General features: G+C 39.2%; 1 protein-coding gene across 1 annotated transcript in view; it reads left to right on the plus strand.

Annotated features, from left to right (window-relative positions):
* dync2h1 (dynein cytoplasmic 2 heavy chain 1) overlaps positions 1-26,362 on the plus strand; it is a 121,196-nt gene that overhangs the window by 26,353 nt on the left and 68,481 nt on the right. The window contains exons 37-68 of the mRNA XM_008301723.1: positions 343-525; positions 689-871; positions 1,166-1,389; positions 1,742-1,857; positions 5,175-5,374; positions 5,521-5,652; positions 5,852-5,984; positions 6,211-6,418; positions 6,534-6,663; positions 7,051-7,206; positions 7,383-7,642; positions 8,790-9,036; positions 9,241-9,392; positions 9,586-9,730; positions 10,588-10,690; positions 13,409-13,573; positions 14,935-15,059; positions 15,488-15,736; positions 15,922-16,030; positions 16,749-16,862; positions 17,355-17,497; positions 17,931-18,012; positions 18,465-18,625; positions 19,163-19,300; positions 20,644-20,757; positions 20,912-21,072; positions 21,942-22,065; positions 22,220-22,341; positions 22,634-22,720; positions 23,738-23,864; positions 24,979-25,120; positions 25,910-26,019. Of these exons, the coding sequence (XP_008299945.1) occupies positions 343-525; positions 689-871; positions 1,166-1,389; positions 1,742-1,857; positions 5,175-5,374; positions 5,521-5,652; positions 5,852-5,984; positions 6,211-6,418; positions 6,534-6,663; positions 7,051-7,206; positions 7,383-7,642; positions 8,790-9,036; positions 9,241-9,392; positions 9,586-9,730; positions 10,588-10,690; positions 13,409-13,573; positions 14,935-15,059; positions 15,488-15,736; positions 15,922-16,030; positions 16,749-16,862; positions 17,355-17,497; positions 17,931-18,012; positions 18,465-18,625; positions 19,163-19,300; positions 20,644-20,757; positions 20,912-21,072; positions 21,942-22,065; positions 22,220-22,341; positions 22,634-22,720; positions 23,738-23,864; positions 24,979-25,120; positions 25,910-26,019 (4,845 nt within the window). The remainder of the gene's footprint in view (positions 1-342; positions 526-688; positions 872-1,165; positions 1,390-1,741; positions 1,858-5,174; positions 5,375-5,520; positions 5,653-5,851; positions 5,985-6,210; positions 6,419-6,533; positions 6,664-7,050; positions 7,207-7,382; positions 7,643-8,789; positions 9,037-9,240; positions 9,393-9,585; positions 9,731-10,587; positions 10,691-13,408; positions 13,574-14,934; positions 15,060-15,487; positions 15,737-15,921; positions 16,031-16,748; positions 16,863-17,354; positions 17,498-17,930; positions 18,013-18,464; positions 18,626-19,162; positions 19,301-20,643; positions 20,758-20,911; positions 21,073-21,941; positions 22,066-22,219; positions 22,342-22,633; positions 22,721-23,737; positions 23,865-24,978; positions 25,121-25,909; positions 26,020-26,362) is intronic.

The raw sequence follows: 26,362 nt of genomic DNA on the forward strand, positions 1-26,362 counted from the left end.
TATTTGAACTTCTTCTTTTGCCTTTTGGGGGCACTGTTTATGCAGAGATGAGGAGCACTGATGATGCCCTGCTGTATTTTCCTTCTGCAGTTCTCTGCAAACACATCCAAGGCTCAGTCTAACTCTTTTTTTCTTCTTCTTTTTTTGCCTGTCCTTCATTTGTTTTTCATTCCTTTCCTTCTCCATCTATCATCTGTCTGTTTGCCTTTATCCTCTGCTGGGTTCTCTCAACCTTGCTTGTGTCCCTCCACCTATATCTTTACTTCTCTCTGGCCGTCGTCACTTTCCTTTCCTGTCTTTATCTCTAACTTCCTTGTCTATCTTACCCCTTGTGTCTCCCAGGGGAATGCAGCTAAGCTGGTACACACTCCACTGACTGATAAGTGCTACCTGACTCTGACGCAGGCCATGAAGATGGGCCTTGGGGGGAACCCGTATGGGCCAGCAGGCACAGGCAAGACTGAGTCGGTCAAAGCCTTAGGGGGACTGTTTGGACGTCAGGTGCTGGTGTTCAACTGTGATGAGGTATGTCGACGCTTTGTAAAAGTAGGAAAGATTTAACATCTAAAGCTTGAAACATGTAATTAAGTCTGTATACATTTTTTGTTAGCCAAGGCAATACAATACTGGTTAGTAATTGACACACAATAAGAATTTATTTATTGTTTTGCTATTTATTGTTTTCCAGGGTATCGATGTGAAGTCAATGGGTCGAATCTTTGTGGGGCTTGTGAAGTGTGGAGCATGGGGCTGCTTTGATGAGTTCAACCGTTTAGAGGAAGCAGTACTATCTGCAGTTTCCATGCAGATTCAGGCCATTCAAGACTCTCTCAAACATCACAAGAACACATGTGAACTGCTGGGAAAAGAGGTCAGAAAATAAAAACGGACAAACACGTTGATGTTTTCAAGCACAGATGCCAAAAACCAATTACTCACTATTTCTCAAGCCCAGAGTCTTTTTGCACTTCTGTCTCAATTATTATATCTGACTGTTCATCCTTAAGTCAAATCAGTCTGTCAATAAATCAGTAAGTTATTTATCCATTGAAGGAGTATTGGTTGGGTCATTGATCAGAAAGCAGTCAATCAAACTATATTTACGACAATATATGATACATTTTATTACAGAGAGTAACTTTTCCTTCTTTTTATCATCCTCCAGGTGGAATTGGACCCAAACTCTGGGGTGTTCATCACTTTGAACCCAGCAGGAAAAGGCTATGGAGGTAGACAGAAACTTCCAGACAACCTTAAGCAGCTGTTCAGGCCTGTTGCCATGAGCAGGCCAGATAATGAACTCATTGCTGAAGTCATCCTCTACTCTGAGGGCTTCAAAAATGGAGAAATGCTGGGTCGTAAACTGGTTGCAATCTTCAACCTGGCCAGGTAAAAAGTTTGAGCTTAAGTCTTTGATTTGGAGTAGGAGATTTATTGCTATGTCTATCAACTTCTCACCAGAATATTTATTGAAATATGTACGTTACTGGTGTCACCAGTTTGGTCATTTTGTCTGTGTGGCTCCCTGAGTGATCTTTATTGTATTTGAAATGGAATCATATAACCACTTTGTGTTTTAATTTACTAGAAATTTTCTATATTGCCACTACAGTCTATTGTAGCCTATTGATTTTGTGTATAAATTATCCTCTGCTTGCCACCCCTGAGTGCTACACTGGTGCTAGAGTCAGTTGAGGGTGTGTGGATATGTGTGAAAATGTGCCTTTATTTGTCCGTCCAGGGAGCTGTTGACTCCCCAGCAGCACTATGATTGGGGTTTGCGTGCTCTGAAGACAGTGCTGAAGGCCTGTGGCAGTCTCCTGCAGCAACAGAGGAGGAGTCATGACAAGGACAAGAGTAAGGCCCCCTCTGGCTATTTTTTTTTATTTTAACGTACAATATTTCTGTAAGGCATTTTTCCTTTTCCAATATGAAGCGTGACAAGAAAGTTAGGAGAAAGTGGGTGCATCTTTGGCCATTACCTTGAGTCACATTCTTTGCTGCCAATAGCACACAGTATACAATCTCATACACTTGTTTGGTACAAACATCTATCAATAGAGGGTGCAGTTGACAATCTTACTAATGAAGAGCACCAGGATTTATTGAGTGAAAAACACTGCATCATGCTGAGGTATCATTCCCGTGTCACTGAAGACTGAAAAAAAGCCAGGCTTTCATTCTAACCAAAGACAACACCAGATACTTTTCCTGATGATTCATTCCTTTTTGAAGGTGAAATTGTGCTAATCAGTAAAATCATTTGGTGTGCACTATGGGTGAAAATGAAAACTTACAAGAGGCAACTGCACAGAATCTGATAAATTGCCTCAAGTCACTTGAGTCAACGTTGATTAAGACTTCAAGTTTGAAAATGATGGGTTGTGGAGTCAGAAAGAAGTAGCTGCATTGCATCTGTGCTTGAGGCCAGCACCTCAAGGCTACATTCACTGCTACTACACGGACACATTCAAATCTTTAACCAAACTGTTGACGCTTTAGTGTAATGTGGCGCCAGATGCTGACAAGAAAGAAGAGTGCATGACTATTTTGCTCCTTTCATTAAACCGCCCAATGTGAGTCCAAGAATGTAATGGGTGTGATATGCTAAATCAGTCGACTTCTCTTTAATGTATGCTCCTAGCCCAAATTTAAATGGTCGTGATACAGAGGCTATACTGTAGTTTGGTACAGGGTATCGTTTTTAGAGAGTAGGCTAGTCGTAGTTAATATACTGTATATTTCAGTGCATATGTCAACAATCATCTTGCACAATTTAGAGAATGCATCTGTAGATGTATTTTATAGTTCTGGCAAGATTTGTTAAGGAGGGTTACTGTACATTAGGGTTATGAATTTGAATAATTCCGCTTTTTTTAAAAAAAAAAAAACAGTTTTACGTAACACACTTTGTGGGTTGTGAGTCTTTTTAGGGGCAGTGACAATGGAAAACTACATTACTGATTCGAAGGAGAATTCATTCATGTTTTATGGGTTGAAAAAATTGTATGGTAACAAGTAAAAGTCTATCAAGAGACGAGTGAAATCAAAGGGATAAGCAGGCATTTCATTTGTGACATTGTATCAAATCAAAACATGTCTTTGGGTAGATGAAAAAACAACATTTGTACATATAATTTTCAATTATTTTTATCTTTGAAGAGAATTGGAATACAGGTATGGTGCCATAACTCATGGTAAACTTTCAGAGACAAGCCAGCCTAATTGTCCAAAGTCTAGATGTGCTAATCTACTAACATCAGCCTGTTGTCTCTTAATTACACAGAAAATGACCATGATCAGACAAGCAGGACTATTGGCTTACCACACATCCATTTATATGTTAAGAGCTGACTGCAGGACACAAGCCTTTCAATCCATCAAATGGAATAAGTTAAAAAACTAAATTATTCTATCAGTTGTGCTGTTTAGGTTGAGTGATTTTTGGACACCTGATTCTTGGGTTTGTGACAGCTTGCCCAATGGATCAAAAGTAAATATACCACGAAGGCAGAATAGACATAACTGTCAGATAGTATATTACGCTGCAGATAACTAAAAGCTAATCAAAGTCAATCAACATTTAATGCCTTTTTAAAAATTTATTCAAAGGCTTTCCGTATTTATTGTTTAACAATCAGAAGAGTGGCTGTACTACTTTTACATATCTTATAATGTCTCTGTGGTGAATAGTTTGAATAATAAGTTGGAGTAGGTCAAAAGTCCATCATTGCTTGTCGTATTTAGAACACCTTTACTGTCAGACCAACGTGTTTTGGCTTGTGGTTTTCATTAGGGTCATTCACAGAAGGCCACAAGCATAATCTGCAGGAGTTATGACCTCTTTAGACTTTTTCTTTGGAAGTATAAGTTCTGGCAGAAATCCCTGTTCTGTCTTATATTATTTTTTAATAAATGTCAGAAATTTTAGAACAGACTTTTTGGCCATTTGGTCAAAGTGTGTCTAAAATGTGTCCCTTTAGAAATGATGAAGCTGCTGTACTGATCGCAGTCTTCATGACAGTCTGCGTGACAGAAAGCTGTAGAACTGATGAAAAGGATTAGAGGCCAAGTGATACTGAACATTTGACTGGTTTGGAGATACTTATCCTTTACCCAACAGGGTCATGCTACAAAATGTTTTGTTAATCTGTTCTTCTCTGTGAGAGTATCTGTTGAATGCAGTTTGATGAACACAGTATACTTAAACATCAAAAGGCTCTATTGACCGGCACTTTCCGTACACACCTGCTGCCCTCTAAATCTTCTAACACAGAACGCCATCATTTGACATTTAGCCCAGATACTTCCCTTAAAAACTTTCCTTCTCTTGGGTTTTTGTTTTTTTTCCACTTGTCTGTACTTTTGTCCTTCTCATTCTCTCGTTTGCAAACACTTTGCCAAAGTTCTGTTGTTTACCTCTTCAGTACCTCTTTCCCCACCTCTTTTTCCCTTCTTCTGAGCTCTTGTTAGCTCTCTCTCTAATACCTGCCTGTCGATGTTGTTCTCGTCCCACTTGCTCTCACTCGCTGCCCTGTGTTTCTCAACCCCATCTCCCCTTTATGTCTCTGCTTTTCAATACTTCAATACTCTTCGTTTTCCTCTCTGCCTTTTCTTGATTTTGTTCCTCTCTCTCTTTTTCCAAATCCTTCTGTTTCACCACCCACCCTTTATCTGTCCAACACACACACACAGACCACATGCACCTCCTGTCTCTTGATGAGTCCCCAAGGTTTTCTTGTGTTTGTCTTTGTGTGTAGTCTGGCCAAGTGTTCCTCTCTGCTGTGAAAAAAAAAACAAAAAAAAAAAAAAAAAAAACCCCACCACATTTGTGCCTGCAGGGAAGGCCAGCATCTTTTGAAAAGAGAACAAAAGTATTGACAAACTCTTAAATCATAACAGGCTTTGGTAATTAGCACATTTTTAACGGGGGACCTGTGCAAGAGCAAAGCAGTAATGACTGGACAAGTTAGCTTTCATAAGCTTGTTTTTTTTTTATTCTTCTTTAAGCCTGTGTTGTATTATTTCTTAGATTTTATTTCTGCATATAGTCCTTTTTCACCTGTTTAAAGCACTTCTATAATTCTAATCTTATCTTTTTTGAATTACATTTTACATGCTTATCTTATTTCAGCTTAGAGTGGATTTTAAACTAATCTTTCATCTAACTTCAGTTCAGGAGAGCAGTCTGGTTGTGCAGGCTTTGAGACTGAACACCATGTCCAAGCTGACGTTTGCCGATAGCTCTCGGTTTGATGCTCTGGTCAAGGATGTCTTCTCTAGCGTTAGTTTTACTGACGTGGAAGACCAGATATTAATGCACGCGTTGGAGCAAGTCTACAAGGAGGCACAGCTTGAACTTATACCCAGCCAGGTGTGTATATGAAGACATCTGTCATTTATTGACACGTTTTAAAGTCACCATACATGATCGAAACTTGTATTTGGCCAGTGTTTGGAAAATAACAAGTAAAAATCAAAACAAAAATAATCAAATAGATGAATCACTGACTGTTGCAGCTGAAAAAGGCATTGGAGCTGAATGAACAGCTGAGACAACGTATGGGTGTAGTCATTGTTGGGCCAAGCGGAGCAGGCAAGTCTACACTCTGGAGGATGCTTAGAGCCGCTCTCAACAAGACAGGCAAAGTGGTGAGTAGGAACACACACTCCCATTCTGAATTTATTATGTAATTTAACAATAAACTTAAAAAACCCAAAAAACATTTAAAATGTTGGACTTGGGTTTCCGTGTTATTTAGCATATAGATGACTATAAAAAGCATTATTTGAACAATTACAGATCATCTTTCCCAGCCTTGAGTGTCATCTTGTAATGTATTTTTTGTAGGTGAAGCAGTACACAATGAATCCTAAAGCCATGCCCAGACAGCAGCTTTTGGGACATATAGACATGGACACCAGAGAATGGGCTGATGGCGTCCTCACACACAGTGCCAGGAGCGTTGTCAGAGAACCACAGGGTGAGAGTGATAAAGAGACAGGCCACTGATATTTTGTCTTGCTTATCCAGACCTTTGAAAACTAGGATGAAGTTGTGACCCATTACTGCCCACTTTAGCTAGATTTTTTCCCCACTGCTCCCAGTACACTCTACAAGGACTGGATAAAGTTAGCCAGAAGTGGTCTATATTTACTTTACTCTGCATTGTAGTGAATGTACTGTATGCATCTATTTGCATTTACTAGAGGTGAACTCCTGGATTGTGTGTGATGGCGACATTGACCCAGAGTGGATTGAGAGTCTGAACTCCGTGCTTGATGACAATCGGCTGTTAACCATGCCTAGTGGAGAACGCATCCAGTTTGGACCCAATGTTAACTTCTTGTTTGAGACTCATGACCTTAGCTGTGCTTCGCCAGCCACCATATCCCGCATGGGCATGATCTTTCTAAGGTTAGTCATCCCATATAGACAGAGTTTCAAGCACTTATTTGTATCAAATTCACCGTTCTCAACACTTGTCTGCCTGTTTTTTTTTGCCTGTCTGTATTCCCATTTATATCTCAAGTGATGAGGACATCGATGTGGGTGCCCTGGTGAAGTCCTGGTTGAGGGGTCAATCAGAAGAGTGTCGCAGCAACCTAGAAAACTGGCTTGGAGACTACTTCCAAAGATCCCTGGACTGGGTCCTCAAACAGGTAACATTTGCCCCATGCTAAATCTGCAGACTGACTCAAAAGCAGTCAGCTCGTCAGTTTCCTTGTGTTGTATTGTCTGGATGCTGAAACCCTGCTTCATAACTCTGCAAGCACCGAAAAACCTCCAACACTGTTTGTACCAAAATATAGAACTCTCTGAATTAGCTCCACTTATCCTGACCAGTGTTTATTATGATAGATTTAATGTCTAACATTATGAAAGTGAGATACATTCACAGAAATCCCTTTTGACAAATCCAGTTATATCCTGTTAAGTTAAATAACGCTTACATACTTACTTTTCAACCTGTTTTTTTCCCCCAAAATGTTCATAGATTTTTGTTTCAGACTTGTTTATCTCATTTTGTTCTTCTCTCCTGACTTCAGAATGACTTTGTGGTGGAAACTAGTTTGGTGGGCACAGTGTTCAATTGTCTGTCACATCTCAGTGCTGTGACAGAGAGAGGCCAGTTCATTGTTGGTCTTCTTCGAGGCATGGGTGGAAACCTCAACCTCAAAACAAGACAGGAATTTGCCAAGGAGGTGAGGATCCCTGTGTTTTTGCTTGGGCAGAAGATGACTCTAGCATCCTGTAAATTTCAGGATTCAAATTTCATTAATGTCCCAACCTTAAAATTTTGTTACAGTAAGTCTTCTTCGTTGTAAAGTAAGATATTGTTTATTTTATGTGTGTCTTTTTTATTTTTCTACTTCTTTAGTTGCTAAACTGGGCCAGGGAAAGTCCACCAGACACCAGAAAACCACTTGATACCTACTATGACTCGGACAGCGGCCATCTAGCATCCTATACATTCCAGCGTCCTGAGAGTCTCACTCTGGAACAGTTGTCTCATGCACACAAACTACCTGTTATCGAGACTCCAGGCATGCAGAGAGGTCTGCACGGCTTCTCTCCATGGCTTACAGCTCAGCACAGACAACCCTTTATGGTGGTAGGGCCAGAGGGTTGCGGAAAGGGGTAATTACATATGCATTACAAACGCATGCATAAACAGAAGACACAAAATTTGCTTAATCATATACAGAAGAGGCGTTTGCACAGACACATACAATTATGAGTTTTATAAACAATATTTAGATCCAAGCACTTGAATATACTTTTTCAAAATTAGGTAAACCTGGCAATGATTAGCATTGCCTTGCTTGCTAAATAACTATTACATTACTTCACATTAACTTAATTTGTCAACTTTGCTGTGATAATTAATTATTATTATTTATTAATTATAATTTAATATCTTTTTATCAACTGGCAGTCTGTGTAAACACTTTGTAAGGTCACTGTCCCTCACAAACCTCATGTTAGTCTTGTTGTAGGAGCAGGGCTTGTGAGGTCGTATTGAGAGAGTATTCATTATGGATTTTGAGACTCATATGTACAGACACAAAGTGACATAATCACACAATCAGCGCTGAAATCAAAGCAGCTTTTATTCCAGACATGACCTTTCTTGTAAAGGCACTGACAACCCAGAATAGGGATCAGACCTGCGGGTGCACGTGTGTGTATTATGTGCTTGGGCTCAGGTTGTGTATGTGTACCACGCAGACTCGTTGCCTTAGAAGTAATTGCGTCACTCCCCAGGGGTTTGAAGAACAAGGGTCCCTCAGTTTGCCTTTTACACTCCAGTTGAGTCTCTTTCGGTCTTTCCTTTTCTCATCCCCTTGTCTTGCCTCAGTTTGCCTGAAAGGTCACTGTTCCTGTGCGTCAGAGGGTTTGTCGGCTTATTCTTCTGATGAAAGAACATGTAATTAATTTGCACACATATACTGGAATGCGTGTACATGCACTCACCACATTTACTTTCCAATTATTTTTTTCTCTGTTTGCACCTTCAAAAAAATTCATTTCTTTGCCTTTGGCTCTGCTTTGACAAACATTGTTTTTGAGATCCCAAAGGGCCTTTTTGTTAAATACACATTTTTTCCTCTTATCTGTTCTAGCTGTCCTGACACCATCATAAACGTGTAGGAAACTGAGCTTTGTAAAAGTGGAGGCATTTAGACATTTGGCTGAAACATTATTCTCCCCTGTGTGTTAATGTGTCACCACACATATTCTAAGATATTTCTTGACCTTTTTCTATATATTGTTTTCTGTGCAGTATGCTCCTGCGCTACGCCTTCTCTCGGCTTCGTTCCACCCAAGTTGCTGTGGTTCACTGCAGCGCCCAGACCTCATCTCGCCATGTCCTACAGAAGCTCAGCCAGACATGCTTGTTGCTCAGCTCTAACACTGGTCGAGTGTTCAGACCCAAGGATTGTGAGAACCTGGTCCTTTACTTAAAAGACATCAACTTACCCAAACCGGACAAATGGGGGACCAGCAACCTCACTGCCTTCCTGCAACAGGTAGAAGGCATTGCAAACACAATGGGATCAATAGCTAAGCAAACAAATGAGTGTATGGAGTGTGTGGAATGATGTCGGGTAAAAAGTACGGTTTCGAAGGCTCAGATTATAACACATCCGCAAAATCAACTGCACCTGAAATGATTTTAAATTTAAAGCATTTAGAAACAAACATATCTCTTCCTTACTCTGTCTTTTCTTCAGGTGTTGACATATAAGGGATTCTACGATGAAAATCTGGAGTGGGTGAGTCTTGAGAACATTCAGGTGGTGGCGTCCATGTCAACAGGGGGAGCTGTTGGGAGCCATTCACTCACCACCCGCTTCTCATCCATCGTGCGCATCTGCACCATAGAGTAAGTATAGAGTAGCAAGCACCATACAGCCAAACTAAAATAGCACATAATTTTGACATTACATGCATGCTGTAATTCTTTTTTTCCCCAAAATCACTGTTCATCTCTGGTTCTCTATTTCACTAATCTCTAAACTTGACCCTGATCCCTTTTTTTCTTCCTACTGTTTCTCTGCTTTTTTGACTGCTTTTAGTTATCCAGACAGAGAGCAGCTGCAGACCATCTACTCGGCTTACCTGCAGCCAGTACTCCAGCATAGCCTGGGCAGCGAGGCAGCCTGGGCCAGCACTGGAAAAACACACCAGCTGGCTGGGTCTCTTGTCCAGCTCTATGAACAGGTATTGAATTCGATGGGGTGTTCATTCATGTTTATATCTATATTTGTAACACCATACTTTTGCCTGAGATACTGAGTGCACGAACAAGACATTAGAGACACTAATTTGAATTTGAGTAATTCCACATTAAATCTAATCTTATTTCCCAGCAGAGGGAATGCACTCACATTATGACTGATGACCGCAATCAGGAAGAAATCACTACACCTATGTGCAGCAAAACAGAACTGCCCAAGCCCTTGTTTGCTTTAAAAATAAATATCCCATTGGCTTTTAAGGGTACTGGCTGACTTCCTCGCAGTGTTTTCAAAAGCACATAATCATAATCAATGCAAGTTATCTAAAAGAGCAAGTATATTATAGTTACATAAATTATATAGCAGAACGTTATGCATAGCAAATTAAGGCACTCAGGAATTAACCTAGATGAATGTTGCAATTTTGCTTACAAAATGTGTACATTATCCTTTGGCAGAATTCTATTATGGTTACAAATCTGCCGATTCATTTGACTTCCTAAAAGTTTGCTCAGCATCTTACTGATTTACTGCTGTCACAAATGTCGGAAAATTAATTTTCAAGTAATTATCGGATGCACATATGTACACATTTAGGGAACAAACATTTTAGTTCTGTTGGTATTGTTCAAACTCCAGTATACCACTGGATTATAAAGACTTAGTAGTGTGAGTGAATTGTTTTATGCTGTTTGGCGGGACATTTTTACATTACAAACTTCCATTATGGATGGGGTAGGAATATTTTTTCAAATATGCTTTTGGTGAGTAAATCATCCAACAATTTATATCCTGTAGTTATGTATGTCATCACCTCTGTGTGTTTGTTTCTGTTCTTAGGTGAAAGCCAAGTTTACCGTGGATCACCACAGCCACTACCTGTTTACCCCCTGCATTCTCACAGAATGGGTCCTCAGCTTAATGCGATACGACCTCACTGCAGGTAACCAAAGTTAGATGCAAGAATGCACACATATGACTGTGCTCTTTTCTTTTCTTTTGCACTTTTTTTAAATGAGGATAAGATTCATCGAACACCCAGAAACTCACCTGTCTCTAAGTTGGGCAACAAGTAAGATCTGTAAGCCTTGACTACTTTTGTAATGCGGGAACCCTCAAGCATCAGACCCATGGTCTGTAAGTGGCTTTGACTCCCATTTGTAGAGGCACTGCTGTGTACAAATAAAAACAAAAAGTTGAATATAATGATCCATTGTTTTTCTGCAAATTCCTTAGAGTCCTTGTGTAAGAAAATGTTGCTGAGTAATATAAAGCATTTAATAACTGATGCCAGAATCAAAGAACCAGGTGGCTTAGTTTGTCAGTATACTTTCAGCTCAGAGCTTCTGTTTCCAACGTTCACCTTTTTCTTCTTTCTGTCGCATTCTTTACCTCCTCTTTCCTCTCTTTCCCCAATTCCTCTCTGTCACTCGTCTGTCTCTCCCTCTTTTATCATCCTCTCCCTTTGCTGTCCTTTCATCTCTCCCTCTGTCACTCTTTCTCTCCTTCTGCAATGTGTTCCTGCTGTGATAGTGAGTCCAATCATTTATTTTAATTAAACACGTCAGCAGACAAACTTCTCCTTTCCTATGCTCATCATTTTTTAACTTACTCTTACTTTTTTCCTCCCTCTTCTCCTCTTGCTGCTTACTGTATTTTTGGTATGTAAAACCTTCTCTCTTTTTACTTTTTGTGACTGTGTTGATGTATGTGCGTGTGGTGAGTTTGAGGGTGCATGTGATTACATAAATAGAACACATTTATACTCTTCATACTTTTCATAACTTAAATGAAATAAAATTTGTGTTTAAGTTAGTCTTATTTCAACTTTAACGGGGGTGTCACTAAGTTAGAATTTGTACCCAACACCAAGCATAATTGTGTATGATTCCTGTAAATGAGAGGGAGGTCATGTATAATGGATGTCAACCTTCATTTTTTTTATAGAATTTTACTTTATGTGTACTGAAGCTGATAAATACATCCACATAGATCCTGATACTGAATATTGACACAGCTACTAAAGCACCGGCAAGTTTTTCAAGTCTTTACACACTTCTTTGTATTATTATTATTATTATTATTATTATTATTATTATTATTATTATTATTATTATTATACAATAAGAACAAGCAGTACAGACAAACAAAGACAACTGTAAAATACTACAAATGGATGATTCTCAGTCCTATAAAATTTACTTCTCCATAGTTACCAACTTTGATAATTTTATGTTTTTCTGTGCAGTCTAGAAGAAGGGAGCAGCATATTTATGCAGTCTTTTTGCCTCTGGGAATAAATATAGTGAAGCAATATTGATTTTTGTTTTTAGACATGTATGTACACAAATAAGAAGCAACCAGTCCAACCTAATTTTGAAATCTGCGAATATTCAGACATGGCCATTTTTCAACAGTATACAAAGAACAGCAGTGTATGGTATTTTCACAGAAAGTAATAAAATGTAAAGCACAATTCTATACAGTTTCTAGTTGTTTTTTGTTTTTTTTTGTGCTTGTCAGGTGCATTCATTAAGAGCAGATCACTGTAATTCAATTAAAAAGAAAAGGTTGACAAAACAAGGTTTTCTTTGCCTGGATAGAGAGACAGGATTTATTTCAACTTTGAAATTCAGCTTGGAAACAATGTTTTCAATGTGTTATTTTAATGACAAATTCTAATCAACAACAATACCTCCCTACTTATATGTTGTAACAATAGAAATTTCAACCCCTTGAGAAACTGAGAGCTTTAAAAGACTTGTTGGTATGTAATCTTCTCAACAGTAATTCAGCCATTCCTATCAAAATAATTTGTTGTGTATATTATTTCTGTTCATTGTATTTACTGTATAATAAACAACAAATACTGTATCAGTCATATCATCTACATCTGTAATATCAGTGCCTGCCTCAGCACTCCAGAATCAGTCAGGATTTATGTCCTTATTTACTCTGGCAGTAAAATCACGACTGAAGTGGATTTTGGGCAATGAAAGCCATAGGCATAGAAAGTAGCATGACAGTTTAACATGACAACTTGGCACTTGACATGTTTTTCATTTTCCTTAGTGGTTTTAAATTTTAATATGTCAGGAAAACCCCAGAGTGTGAACTGTGTCTCTGTTTGACTTCTTCTTCTGCACTTTCAATATAATGTGACAGACAGTTGAAACCAGTGGCCTATGAGGCCACAATCTGTCTCTCTAGCGTTCTCTTTTTAGTTAGCAGCACTCTGCTGTTTCTTGGGGGAATTTAGTACATTTAGTCTGACCATGTGAGATGCTTTTATTATGCCTAATCATGACAAAAAACAGCCCTCTGACTCATGTTGTCCTGAGTCATTGTATAAATGCATTGCTTGTGTCTCTCCTTTATGAAGCTTAAATAACTGTGACAGGTACAGAGAGACTAGAAAATGCTCATTGTCAGTAAGTAGAAGACAAAACACCACTTTTCCTGCATATTCAATGACATTTTTAATGGAATCCCCTCAGTTTTATATTGACTTTTGTGCTAAATGTTATGCAATGGTTCTGATAAAAAATTTTTAAAAATCTATCAACAAATCTTGTTGCTTGTATAAATGTGTGCAGACCTTATGACATTATGTTGGGTATTAATCTTAATATGGTTGTCTGTTTAATTTTCTTCCTTTTAGCTCAATCTAATGTGACAGACAGTGTGTTGGAGGTGGTAGCATATGAGGCCAGGAGGCTATTCAGAGACCGGCTAGTGTCCTCAAAAGACCTTCACACCTTTGATAACATCCTCTCCTCCATCATACGGGGAGACTGGGGCTCTGATGCCCTAGACAACATGACTGGTATGAGATAGCTCAAATCTTGCTGCTAATTCATGACCTCAACATTAGGGCAAAGTAAAGGAAAGATGCTTAAATGTAAACAGTATTTGATTTTTTCAGAGTGTCTTTGACAGCTCTGCATATGACATTATATGTGGCATGCTAAAGGTTAGTTTCTGTAGTCGAAATCAACATGACATTGAATTTTTTTTTCCCTTTTTTCAGTTGGTTTGACTGCTTTAAATCATTAATATCACACAAACTAACAGTTTGCTTAATAATATTTGTTACTGACCCATCAAGAGTAACAATGTAATCCACAGGGTATAACATTTGCTAGTTATAGTAGGTGTGAGATGTTGGAAACGTTGGAAAAGTTGGCAAGAATCCAATGCTATACTTGCCTGTTCATTCCCAGTGTGAGATAAATAAGGGGCAAGAATCAAGGCTCAGAGCATAATGATATGTAGTGCTGTCTACGCTATCTAGGAGGCCCCCTTTGGATCATAAGAGCAATGAGTGTAAAAGATACAGATCCTGTGCTTGCATTTACAGTAAATAAGCACACTGTAGTGGTAATGCTAATATATCCTACCGGTTTTCACAGCAGCGCTAGGCATGACTGGCAAATGCTGGAATCAGTGAACCGTAGCATTATTCTTTATGGAAAATAATATTGGAAACTAGAATAAAAACATTCAAAGAAGTCTGGCTGAGCCACAGAGAGGTAGAATGATCAAAAACAGGTCCAGGCTGCTGAACGGGTACAATGACATATCTATAACCAATTCCCTTGAAACTGCTTAAGAAAGGCTTACAGTACTGGCAGCTACACTGAAGAGATACAGACAGAAACCTAAAGGATGAATGCCCTTTTCATCACATCTAAATTGTGCTTTGAACTACAGTGCCATATCAAGAACCAGCTCACCAAATATTTAAACCATGACTTAACTAAGACGCACAAAACTGCAAAATCCCAGAATGCGCCTCCTCCAGGTGACTCGAGGCAGAGCATTATCTTGAAAGCCTTGCAACTTTGTGATATAAAAGCAGTCTACATTTACATGAACAACTAGCAGCTTTCTTTGTAACCTCAGTGAGGAATTTTTCCTCCAACCTGTGGCCAGAAGTGCGGACCAGCTGCAAAACTAAACACCTGCCTTTCCATGAAATCCATTTATTAGCTGTAGGATTTAAAAACATGCTGAAGTTTCTTGTGCCCACAATCTGGAAATATTAATACAATCATCTTTTTTCATTAGCATGTACAGTTGATATCTTCTGTATTTTGTTTCACTTTTTTAGTCAGCCTCTGTAGTTTGACAATGAACACATGTGGATATGCTACTAACCGTCAGTAAAATCCCTTCTGTCTGCAGATGGTTTCTATGTGACTTGGGGAGCCTCTGAAGGGGCTGTAATGGCTCCAGGCCAATCTCTCCCTCCTTATGGTAAACAACTGGGACGCCTGGATTCTGCTGACCTGAAACAAGTTATACATAAGGTATGCAGTGAGGAACTGCTGCCTGGTGTTTTCAGGCTTGTGGGATTACTTATGCACATTTATATTTATGTGTGTATTTGAATAGAAAAGTAACCAAGTTTCTTCATTCTCCTTCACTACAATTCTGAAATGCTGCCTATATCCTAATATATAGCTAAAACTTCTGATATGATACTAACATTCTGAAATAGGCTAATGTACATGATAAAAACTCCTGGCTATGATGTTTTGCTCAAATTTTTTATTCAAGTACGAAAAAATAAGTGCATTTTTTTTTTTTTTTTATTTGTAGTGATTTATTGTGAAAATTGTGAAAACACCATTCTTGTGTTTCTTTGTCTTTGCTTTCTATATTCATTTCATTGTATTTGTTGGAGTGTCTACTGTTTACCTCCTCACCTATGTGTTCATCCCTTTTCTTCCTCTAGGGAGTAGTGCTGTACAGCCGTGATAACAGAGAGCTGGATCTTCTCCTGTTTTGGGAAGTGTGCGACTTTGTGTCCAGGGTGGATCGAGTCCTGAGCCGACCTGGTGGTTCTCTGCTTCTGGCGGGGCGGAGTGGAGTGGGTCGGCACACAGCCACATGCCTGGTGTCCCACATGCATGGATACACATTGTTCACACCTAAAATGTCCCGTGCTTACACTCTTAAACATTTCAACAGTGATCTCAAGGCGGTAAGAGGGGATTGCCTTTCTAAGATTTTATCAGTTTAGCTTGTTCCCTATGAACAGTTTTAACATCAACAGTTGAAATTGGTTAAACAGAATGATGAATGCTGTAGAAAATTTGGTGTCAGTGTACCTGTGGTGTGTTCACGAGTATAAAAAAATGTATATGTGTGTGCATATTGTATGCTTAGGTGATGCAGCTGGCGGGTCTGGAAGGCCAACAGGTGGTTCTACTGTTAGAGGACTATCAGTTTGTCCATCCAGCTTTTTTAGAGATGGTGAACAGCCTGTTGTCATCAGGTGCGTATTGTGTACATAAATGTTTTCCTTTATTTACATTTTAATGAAAACATATTTGACTTTGTGGACCTCAAGGTTTTACAATTTGATTTTAGAGTTAAGGTTGAAAAGGTTATTTCCCGTTAATAAAAGCAGTATTTTCCTTTTTTACAGTTACATCAACTGAAGTATAAAAATGACAAGTTGTGGTGTTATTTCGTGTTATGTGCTGCAGTATTTCTTGACTGAGTACAGTGATGCTGCAGAGTCGAGACTCCAGCAAGCTTTATAGGTGCTGTTTGAAAGAACTTTTTAATTTTTTACCTTTGGACTGAGCCAAGCCAGCCGTTTCTACCTGTTTCTGTTATGAAATACTAGTTGACCAACTCCTAGATCCAGCTTACTTTTGAGCAGACAGATGTGAGTGGTATGGATCTTTTCATCTAACTATGAGCAAAAAGTGAATGCTTCTATCTTCCAGAAACCATTCCTTGACATTTGTAGCTGATTGTTAGATTGAAGCGAAATAAATAGGAATCACTGTTGTCTGTAACAGAGGTTCTCATAAGCATGCAGAATTATCTGCATGTGAGAATGGATCATGCACTACAATGTGAACAATCATTTTAACAAAACAAAGCTGTACACCGGTCATATGTTGCAGTTTAAATGTGTTCCAGCCCCAGTATTTTGGGTATTTAGTTCCTTGTGAGAAATGTGAGTGTGTGTTTTGTTTCAGGTGAAGTTCCAGGTCTGTACACACCAGAGGAACTGGAGCCTCTACTCTCCCCCCTTAAAGATGCTGCTTCCCAGGATGGATTCACTGGCCCACTATACAACTACTTTTCATACAGTAAGTACCGTATATTTATCAACAGCACAGTCCCTCTGTTAGTCACTAGTTTGGTCTGCTCCCATCTATGAGGTATGTACGGTACACTGAACCTGTTCTTGCTGTAAAGCTCTACTGCATTTGTCATTTCTTTTTACAGATTGTTCTATCTGCTCTGTACATTGATTGTATCTGACTTCATTCTTCTGCCTCCCTGCTGTGCAGTGGTGTGTGTGCTGTAGCAATGGTACAATGTCACTGAAGTTGAGTTTGCTGCTCGAGAATCAAATCGATAGCTCTATTATTGTCAGACTAATTCGACTAAAGAGCTGCTTGTTCACCTTCACTGTCCAATTCTGCTAAGGAGGTACAACCTAAAAGGGAGAACATCACTAAAACCAGCACCTGTCATCAAATTGTCCCATATTGTGTCTGTTTTCGTCAACTTTTTTTTTTTTCCTGCTCCTACCACTCTTTTTATTTCCAAATTTTTGCTTTCCATATTCCCCTCAGGAATCCAGCAGAACCTCCACATTGTTCTGATCATGGACTGCTCCAACTCTAACTTCACCATCAACTGTGAGAGCAACCCAGCCTTTTACCGCAAGTGTTCTGTCCAGTGGATGGAGGGATGGTCTGAAAGCAGCATGAAGAAGGTTAATGAGGAATAGCAAATACAAAAACAAGATAAAAAATGAATATTAAGTCATCAATTATTGAAAAAGTTCACACCAAGTACTGACTATGGAGAATTGCAGTGCATATATCTGAAACCACTGAAAAGACAGGCTTGTGTAGCCCACACTTTAATAAAAAATTCTGGCAAGCTTTCAGTTATTCTGCTGTAGAACCAAACTTACTCACATGCTTTACCATTTTCTAGTGACACTATATCAAATATTGACCCTATGACAGCAAGTTTGAAAAGTAAATTGCTTATCTGTCATAGCTGAAATTTGAAAATTGAAAACCTGACACATTATTTTAAAATAGCAGATGAGAGGAATGTTTTTTTTAAATGCACGCATCGATGCTTTCTATCTAAATTTCACATCTGGTGTGTGTGAACCTGAATGTCTACTTTGTCAGATTCCCGAGCTGCTGTTGGCAAAAACAGAACAAGGAGGGGAGGAGAATGAAAGAGAAAAGGGCACTCAGATGAAAAGCTCAGGTAAAGCTCCATTATGACTTAGGGATAATCTACGATTCATGTGTGAACTATGCTTATATGACTACTTTATTGTTGTCCTTTTTTAGTTTGATTCATCCCTGTCATTACCCTGCCTTCGTGCATTGCTCCTCAGTGGATGTAGTGCATTGTAGAGATTTATTTTGGTTGCGTTTCAAGTAAGACAAAATTTTATTCTGTGTTAAGAAATAATCTAGAACAAATGAAATATTAAGATACAGCTATTTGTACCTGAGAAGCTCCCTCCTTTACAATATGAGTGACATCAAAAAGCTGGAATGAAATAGTATGTGTATGTGAGTTACTATGAGATAACTTAGAAGTGTATTAGTTATATTACTGGCTTTTTAGTTTATCTGTCTTTCATGTGATGAGGCTTCTTATCTTCAATCAAGTTTATGCTTTCAAACATTACCGTCTTTGTCTCCCAGCAGGGTCTGGACATGGAGACCTGTGCCGTTTGTTCCTGATGGTCCACGAGTCATGTCGAGAACATGGTGCAACACCAAGCCAGTACATGGCCTTTCTGCATGTTTACACTGCAATATACAGCCGGAAGCAAAACCAGCTTACAAGAAGACAACAGCATCTACAGGTAAAATGTCAGCTGTACTGCATGTTGCATATTCACAAAGAAGTATCACTACTACTGCTACTTCTCTTGTTTGATGGGTCTCCACAAATGCATTTAGTTGGCAGTCAAAGGTCAAAAGTAAGAATTTATGATTGATTTTTTTTTGTTGTTGTTGCATTTCAGAATATAGACTAAGAGTATGTTGTAACTTGAGATGTTACACAAAGATATGAATAGGATGATTAAAATTAAATGTCCATTTACATACATCAATAACCAGTATTATCAACTCAAACAATTGTTAGTACTCTGTAGCTTTTAAACAAAATCCCGTTTGTCAGCAGATAAAAGTAAAAGCATACTGTGCATTCTACAAGTGTTATAGGATATCGAGCAGCGATAAATTGTGATTTCTATACATGTAAGTCTTTCTTGTTTCATTAAACAACACAGGTAAAAAACACAGTTAAACTTCTCAAATGTTGCATTCTTTGTTGCTGCTCATATATCGGTGTCACATTTCATCTCGTACATGTTATGACTGACTTGTGTCTGCAGGCAGGTGTGTCTAAGCTGAACGAAGCGAAAGCATTGGTTGATGATTTGAAGAGGCGGGCTGCTGAACAGAGTGCACTGCTGAAGACGAAACAACAGGAGGCAGATTCTGCCCTGCAGGAAATTACAACCTCCATGCAGGTGTGTATGTCTGTGTTGTTTGTGTGTACATTTGTTTGTGCCTGTGAATGTGTTTCACTGCATGTAACTTTGACACTCAGTGGCAGGCAGGACAGTAGTCCTGCAGGGTTTCATGTCTCCTGCAACTTAGATCTCTTCTCTTCTCTTCTCTTCTCTTCTCTTCTCTTCTCTTCTCTTCTCTTCTCTTCTCTTCTCTTCTCTTCTCTTCTCTTCTCTTCTCTTCTCTTCNTTCTCTTCTCTTCTCTTCTCTTCTCTTCTCTTCTCTTCTCTTCTCTTCTCTTCTCTTCTCTTCTCTTCTCTTCTCTTCTCTTCCAGTTTGTTATCTTTGCCGCTCTGCATGTCTCTCAACTTCTCATCTGCATTGCAATATAAAGAAACTTTTTTCTGGATTTCCCATGGCTGTGTCCTCCCTGCTGTGAAAACACTATTTATTTAGTTTGTGTGTGTGTGTGTGTGTATTTCTTTTTTTGTGCAACGTCTCATCCAGTGTTTTCTATCTCCTGATACCCATGTTACTATTTCCTCCCGCTGGCTCTGTCTAGAGGATGGATGGATGGATATATGGAGGGAATAAAAGGACCCTGAACACTGTTCATTAGTTATGATGTTCTTCTGTCTTTCACTCCGTGGGGAGTGTGCTTTTTGAGTTTGATGGAGAGAAGGATCAGGAGAGAAGAAATAAGGGAAACAAGAAAAGGAAAAACTATCAGTGGAGTCAGTTTGCAGAGTGATAATTAACAGCTAGACTTGATCCCTTTGGTCTGTAGCAGCAATGTTGCCTGTGGGGATGGAGACAGCAGGAAGGGGGAAAAATGAGGAAGACTGGGACAATGAGACGAAGGGCAGAAGCAAACTAGGTAGAAGAGTGATAGAGGCTTGGTGATGATGTAAGCATTCAGAGTAGCGCGCAGTGGAGGAGAAGGGAAATGAGATTTGGAGAGGAACTAAGAAATATATGCAGCATATAGCAGGGGGTCAAGCCTTGACTGCGGGAGAACTGGAGGGATGGCAAAAACGTCAGTAATAAGATTAGCTTTGGATGAGGATGCAATGTGATAGTATAGATAGATTTGAGGGATAGAGAGGTCAGATAGAGGAAGTGTGCGAAAATGATGCTGCCAAAAAAATTCCCCTACATACTCAATATCAGTGTCTCATTCTGACTATTCCTCAATCGCATCTTTGATCCCTGCACAGAGGAGGACTGCAGGTATATGCGTGAACTGTCTGAGAATTAAAAACATTTAAATTTGTTAAAAAGTTGTATCTCCAGTTTGAGGGTCCATCTTTTGGTAAATAACACATTGTAACTACAGAGTATATTTGTGGTTATCGTTATCCAGAATGCCAGTGACCAGAAGACAGAAATGGAAAAAATAAAAGGGAAAATGGCTCAGGAAGTGTCCAAGATTGAAGAAAGAAAATCCAAAATAGATGATGAGCTGAAGGAAGTACAGGTAGGTTATTTGACTGACTCTTAGTGTAAGTATGACAGTTTCTGTCACTTGCTAGAAAAAAACATTTTGCCTTTTCCATCCTTGCAACCTGAGCTGTACTTATCCCTTATTTACCTCTGTATCCCGCTCTCCCCTTACCCCTGCTGTCCTCTAGCCCTTGGTAGATGAAGCAAAGCGTGCAGTTGGAAACATCAAGCCTGAAGCTCTGTCTGAGATCCGCTCCCTCAGGATGCCCCCTGATGTCATCAGGGACATCCTGGAGGGGGTCCTGAGACTCATGGGCATCTTCGACACTTCGTGGGTCAGCATGAAAAGGTAAGAGGGGAAGAGATGGGACAAATGTGTAAAGGAATTTCTAGAAGAAGGGCAGAAAATAAGAAATGAGTAAGAAGGGACTAATTAAGTTCACAAGGATTTTCGACACCTCTTGGGTTACTAAAAAGAGGTGCGAGGACATGTAGGGGTGTTAAAAGATTGGTGGGAACAGAGAAAGAAGAGGGGATTGGTGACACAGTGAGAATAGCATATTAAAATCATTATACCTGGATTATCTCAAAAGCATTTGACAACTTTATCGCAATCTGTGAAATATTTTTAAATGGACTAAACAGCCAATACATCAAGCTCTGCTTCAATTTGAGCTGTCTTCTAGACAGAATAGTCTAATTCACAGTCTTGTTCAAGCATAAGCATTTTCATAATGTACCCACAAGGAATTAATCTGCTTCTAAAAAACGAAATTGTTGTATATTTAAGATATTTTAAACACTAAATATGTCAAAATACATATTTGTGTTGTATCTCATGTATGTAAGCCAGATTTGAAAAGGATCAGGAAGACAAAACCTTTCTTGCATTGCTAATGAGTAAATGAGTGTGGTTTGTGTGTGAGCTGTTTGAGTGACAGAGATGACAGAGAGAATGTTTATGCTTTATTTAGGATGGAAAGACTCTGTCTTCTAATTTTAGGCTTGGATTACCTTTAAATTTCCCACTTTGTGGATTAAAGGTCTGTTTATTTTATCATTGTCTCTGATGATCATTTCTTTAATTTGGTCTGCCATGACATGTAATGCTGAACTCAGCATTTTTCCCATGTCTCTCTTTTTATTGTCACCTTATTAAGGCCTGTGCTCTCTCTCACTGATTTTTTCTTTCTTCTCTGCTTTTTTTTTTTTTTTCAGCTTTCTGGCTAAGCGTGGCGTGAGGGAGGACATAGTTACATTTGAAGCCAGGAACATCACCCCTGAGATTCGCCAGAGTGTGGAAGAGCTGCTCAACAGGAACAAGGCCTCCTTCGACCCCAAGGTCAGCTAGCAGTGGTCGCAAAATGAGAATTACATGCATTGTTGGTGGATGTTATTCACCCCTTGATGATGTTGTGTGTTGATGTCTAAAAGATGGTGTTGTAGCTGTTCTGATTTTTTTTTCTGACTTGTAATGCTGTCGCTGTTGTGGTCAGAATGCAAAGCGTGCAAGTGCAGCAGCTGCTCCTCTGGCTGCCTGGGTCAAAGCCAATGTCCAGTACTCCCTTGTCCTAGAACGGATAGAGCCACTGGAAAGAGAGCAGGCTGGACTACTGGAGTAAGAACACACATAAACTCTGCTCCAAAAAACACATACACTTATTTTGATTTAAAATAAATTAATAAAAATCAACAGAAACACACACCAGGTAGAAATAATATATCACAAAATGTTCCTTTTTTTTTTTATATATAAAGATTCTGTATTTCTTATCGAGCTTGTGATCTTGGACTTTACCTGACAGCTGTAACTCATAGTCTCTTACTCACATAAGGCATACATAATTAATACACACAGCCATTATGGCATCCATGAAATACCTTTCTGTGTTTCTTCTGTGTGTGTCCAGAAACCTGAGGAAAACAGAGAGCAGGAAGAATAAGCTAGAGGACCAACTCAACACTGTTGGAGTCAAAGTCAACGAGTTGAAAGAGAAGTATATGCCCTCTCATCTTACCGTGCCTTCTTACAATCTTTAATTTGTTCCCTCTTTTTCCTGTAAGTTGTCAAAAACATCAGAAGTGTAATTACCAATAATTCTAATTCCATACTTTGATGGTGATCATCAGTCCCTTGTGACCAGTCTTGATTTGAAATTGACAAAAAAAGAAAAATATACATAGATGCAGTCAGGGACAAATGTAATTATAGTGTTCCAAAAGTAGAAAATCATGCACCATTTCTTCAGACACTTTGTTGCCTTCTGTTCCCACCCTTTCACTCCATGACAGGCATGCAGCACACCTCCTTCTCTGTTGCTTGTATTCTTGCCCCGTGCAGGTATACGGTGAATGATATAAACAATCAATACTGCCTGAAGGATATTTGACTCTCACCCTTTTTTAAATGAGCTACACCAGCTGGTTTAGAATTAGGAATTAAGTTTTCATTTGGTTGTAGGTGCTGTCATCGATATTGATTTTGCTACACATGATGATGTAGTTTGACCTACGTAAAAAAGGTCATTTAAAAAAAAAAAAAAAAAAAAAGATAAAAAATGGCTGAACATTGGCCAGTGTTACTATTTATAAGGTTAAAGTTTAACAAAACTCCACAATGTAAAGATGACTGAGCTCCCATGCTCTTTGTGCTGCTGTTTCTGCCGACGTGGTCGACCTTTGCTCATTTGTCTGTCTATCCATGTCCATGCAGTCATGTCATGTTTGAAAGATGCCTTATCTGCAGTGGCTTCTCCTCTCGCCCCTCTCTGCTCCTCTCCTCCCCACCTTGTGTTGCACTTTCACTTTGCCCCCATTTCTGTCATACTGTACAGATTTGTATTCTGTTTTATATAGCACAGAGGGAGCTGCACATAATATTTACAAGCTATTTGATCTATCTTTGGTAAAGAAAGGGACATCAGAATGTCAGTCTTTAAAATCTCCAGTGATCCCTTATCAGACACATTTATCTACTTACTGATAACTTTTCCTTCTTCTTACCCTCTCCTCAGGTTTCAGTGTCATACTGCAGAGGCAGCTAAGTTGGAGGCTGAAGTGACAAAAGCTCAGGAGACGATCACTGCCGCACAGCAGCTCGTATCACAACTAGATGGAGAACACACACGGTGGAATGCACAGGTAGCTTGATGTATGGCTGTGTTGATATGTGTATTGGTGTGGGAGGTTATACACATTTACTCAAAAAGGGGCTCATTTACCATGTAAGAGCAACAGGAGGTGTGAGTGTGGTTATGCGAGTGTGTGTGTACGTGTGTGACAGAGGGATGGATCCCGCTGTCTTGGGTCCCTTCTGGCTGTTTTTACTCCTCTCCACAGCATCTGTCTGCACCTTAATTAAAACACTCAATCTCTTCCTGACACACTCACTCGCACACACACCCTCACTCTCACTGCCTCCCTCAAGGCTTGCACCAGAGAGCCAGTTTACTCTCTACTCACGTATTTCCATATACTCACACATACGCACATGCACATGCACTTACACACTTCATCCTCAACTCTTTTCACACTATACAGTAGCTGTGGATTGCTATATGTTAATGCCTCTAAGCTGTTTAAGTGTTTCAAGTGAAGGGAGTGCCACATAAAGAAAGAGAGGTGTACACAAATACAAAGTCAGTGGTGCAGAAATAGGCAAAATTTTGAATTGAAGTGTAGAAGGTGGCGTGATGTTTGACAGTATTAATGTAGCAGACGAGACATTACAAGGTCTTGGAAATCTGCAGCCTAAGATGTGGACATTCAGGGGTCATAATTAAAGCTGCTGCATTCACCAAAGACGTGCGTGTGCATTTGTGATTCCCCGACATGCTACTAAAGTACCTGAAAGGAATCTTGATCAACCTAGTCTCTGCAATAATGTCTGTCCCTGTATTTATAGGTTGCCTTTTTTTGCCTTGTGTAGACATTTTTTTAAATTTTGTATTGATCCCTAAATTTACTGTTAATGAGTTCAGACAAGAAAAAGATGAGTCACATGCTATACAAACTTGAGTATGTTAGCAGTAGCTTGCATCACTTACCTTTCTCCCTTTCCTCCACCTACTCTTCTTTCATCCTTCCCTTTCTTTACATTCTTACATTTGATTGCTCCTGAACCTCACTATGCCCTTTCCTCTCTTGTCTTTTGTTTTTTCATACTTAATTCACCTACCTGCCTATCTACCCTTCACCCTCCTCTGTCTTCTCCATTTATTTTCTATCTGTGCCTTTTTTTCTATCTTTCAATCAGATGTCTGAGATAAAGAATGAGTTGGACACGCTCCCTATTAGGGCCTTGCTTGCTGCAGCCTTCATCACCTATCTGTCTGCAGCCTCTGAGGACCGAAGAAGACACTGTCTGGAGACATGGATGGCTCAATCAGGACTACAGAGTAAATATAATGCTACTTTTAGCACGCTAGCATCAGCATATGCAGACTCCTGTATTGAACAACACTGCTACCCACACACAGCACAATACACTGTGTTACATACGGCACGTATAAACTTGCAAACTCGTGGGTCGCCCAATTGTGTGTGTGCTGAATCAATAATTGTAAATATAGAGTGTTTGATCACCATTTTACTAATTAATTATAGCTTCAAACATGTTGATGCGTTTTCTTTATTCTGTCAATCAAAAAAGGGCTATTACTTTCAATTATGTGAGTAACCAAACAAGTCTTCACATAAAAACAAAAAACAAACCTCACACTGACTGATTAATTATCACAGTTTTTGACATTTTATGGATCGATGGACATGCCAAGCATCAAAATCACCATTATTTATTTATATCTATCCATATAGTGATATTTTATCTACACAAGTGAACCTGTAAAATGTGAGCTCTAACAGCATTAATTGTTGTCTCATAAAGATCTGACTGTATAATTCTTCTTGGCATCCTCTTTCCCAGAGGGTCTCAGATGTGCAGGTTAATGCCGAACAGTCCACAAGCCCAGCAAGTTGGTTGTCAGGATTACTTAGTGACTACTGTTACTGTAATGAAATGTGTTCAGGCACTAAAGTTGCATTGGGAATTGTTGTCAAGTGACTGTTGTGTCCAGTCTTCAATATCTGAGGTTTGATTAAAATTACAAACCCTCCTTCCATCAAGTAAATATAAAAGCAACAATCAAGCGTGCCCATTTGTATGGTGTGTGTATTTTTTTTTAAAGAATTTGACCTGCGGTCATTCCTGTGCTCGGAGAGTGAACAGCTAATCTGGAAGAGTCAAGGGCTGCCATCAGATGACCTGTCCATGGAGAATGCACTGGTTATACTGCAGGTTAGAGAAAGATTTCAAATCTATGCCAAATGTAACCACCAATATCCATCTCTTCTTACCGACTCTTTAGGTTTTTGTGACAGCAAAGTAATTACATTCTGCTTTTATATTAGCTTACAATGTACAATATCTTTGCCTTGTGTGTTTTATACATTATTTAAAAAGACAAAGTAAAATATAACTACAGCATTTGCCTGTAACAGCTAATCTCCATATTATTAGTTCAAGCATGAATTCCCTTGTTGTCATTCATCCATCCTCCATTCGCGTATATTGTGTTTCTGTGTTGTTTTTCCATTGCTGCCTTCAGATCAATGCGCTTAAGTTACAGGTAAGAAGTTGG

The sequence above is a fragment of the Stegastes partitus genome, unplaced genomic scaffold, assembly GCF_000690725.1.
Source record: "Stegastes partitus isolate 25-593 unplaced genomic scaffold, Stegastes_partitus-1.0.2 Scaffold35, whole genome shotgun sequence".
NCBI lineage: Eukaryota > Metazoa > Chordata > Actinopteri > Pomacentridae > Stegastes > Stegastes partitus.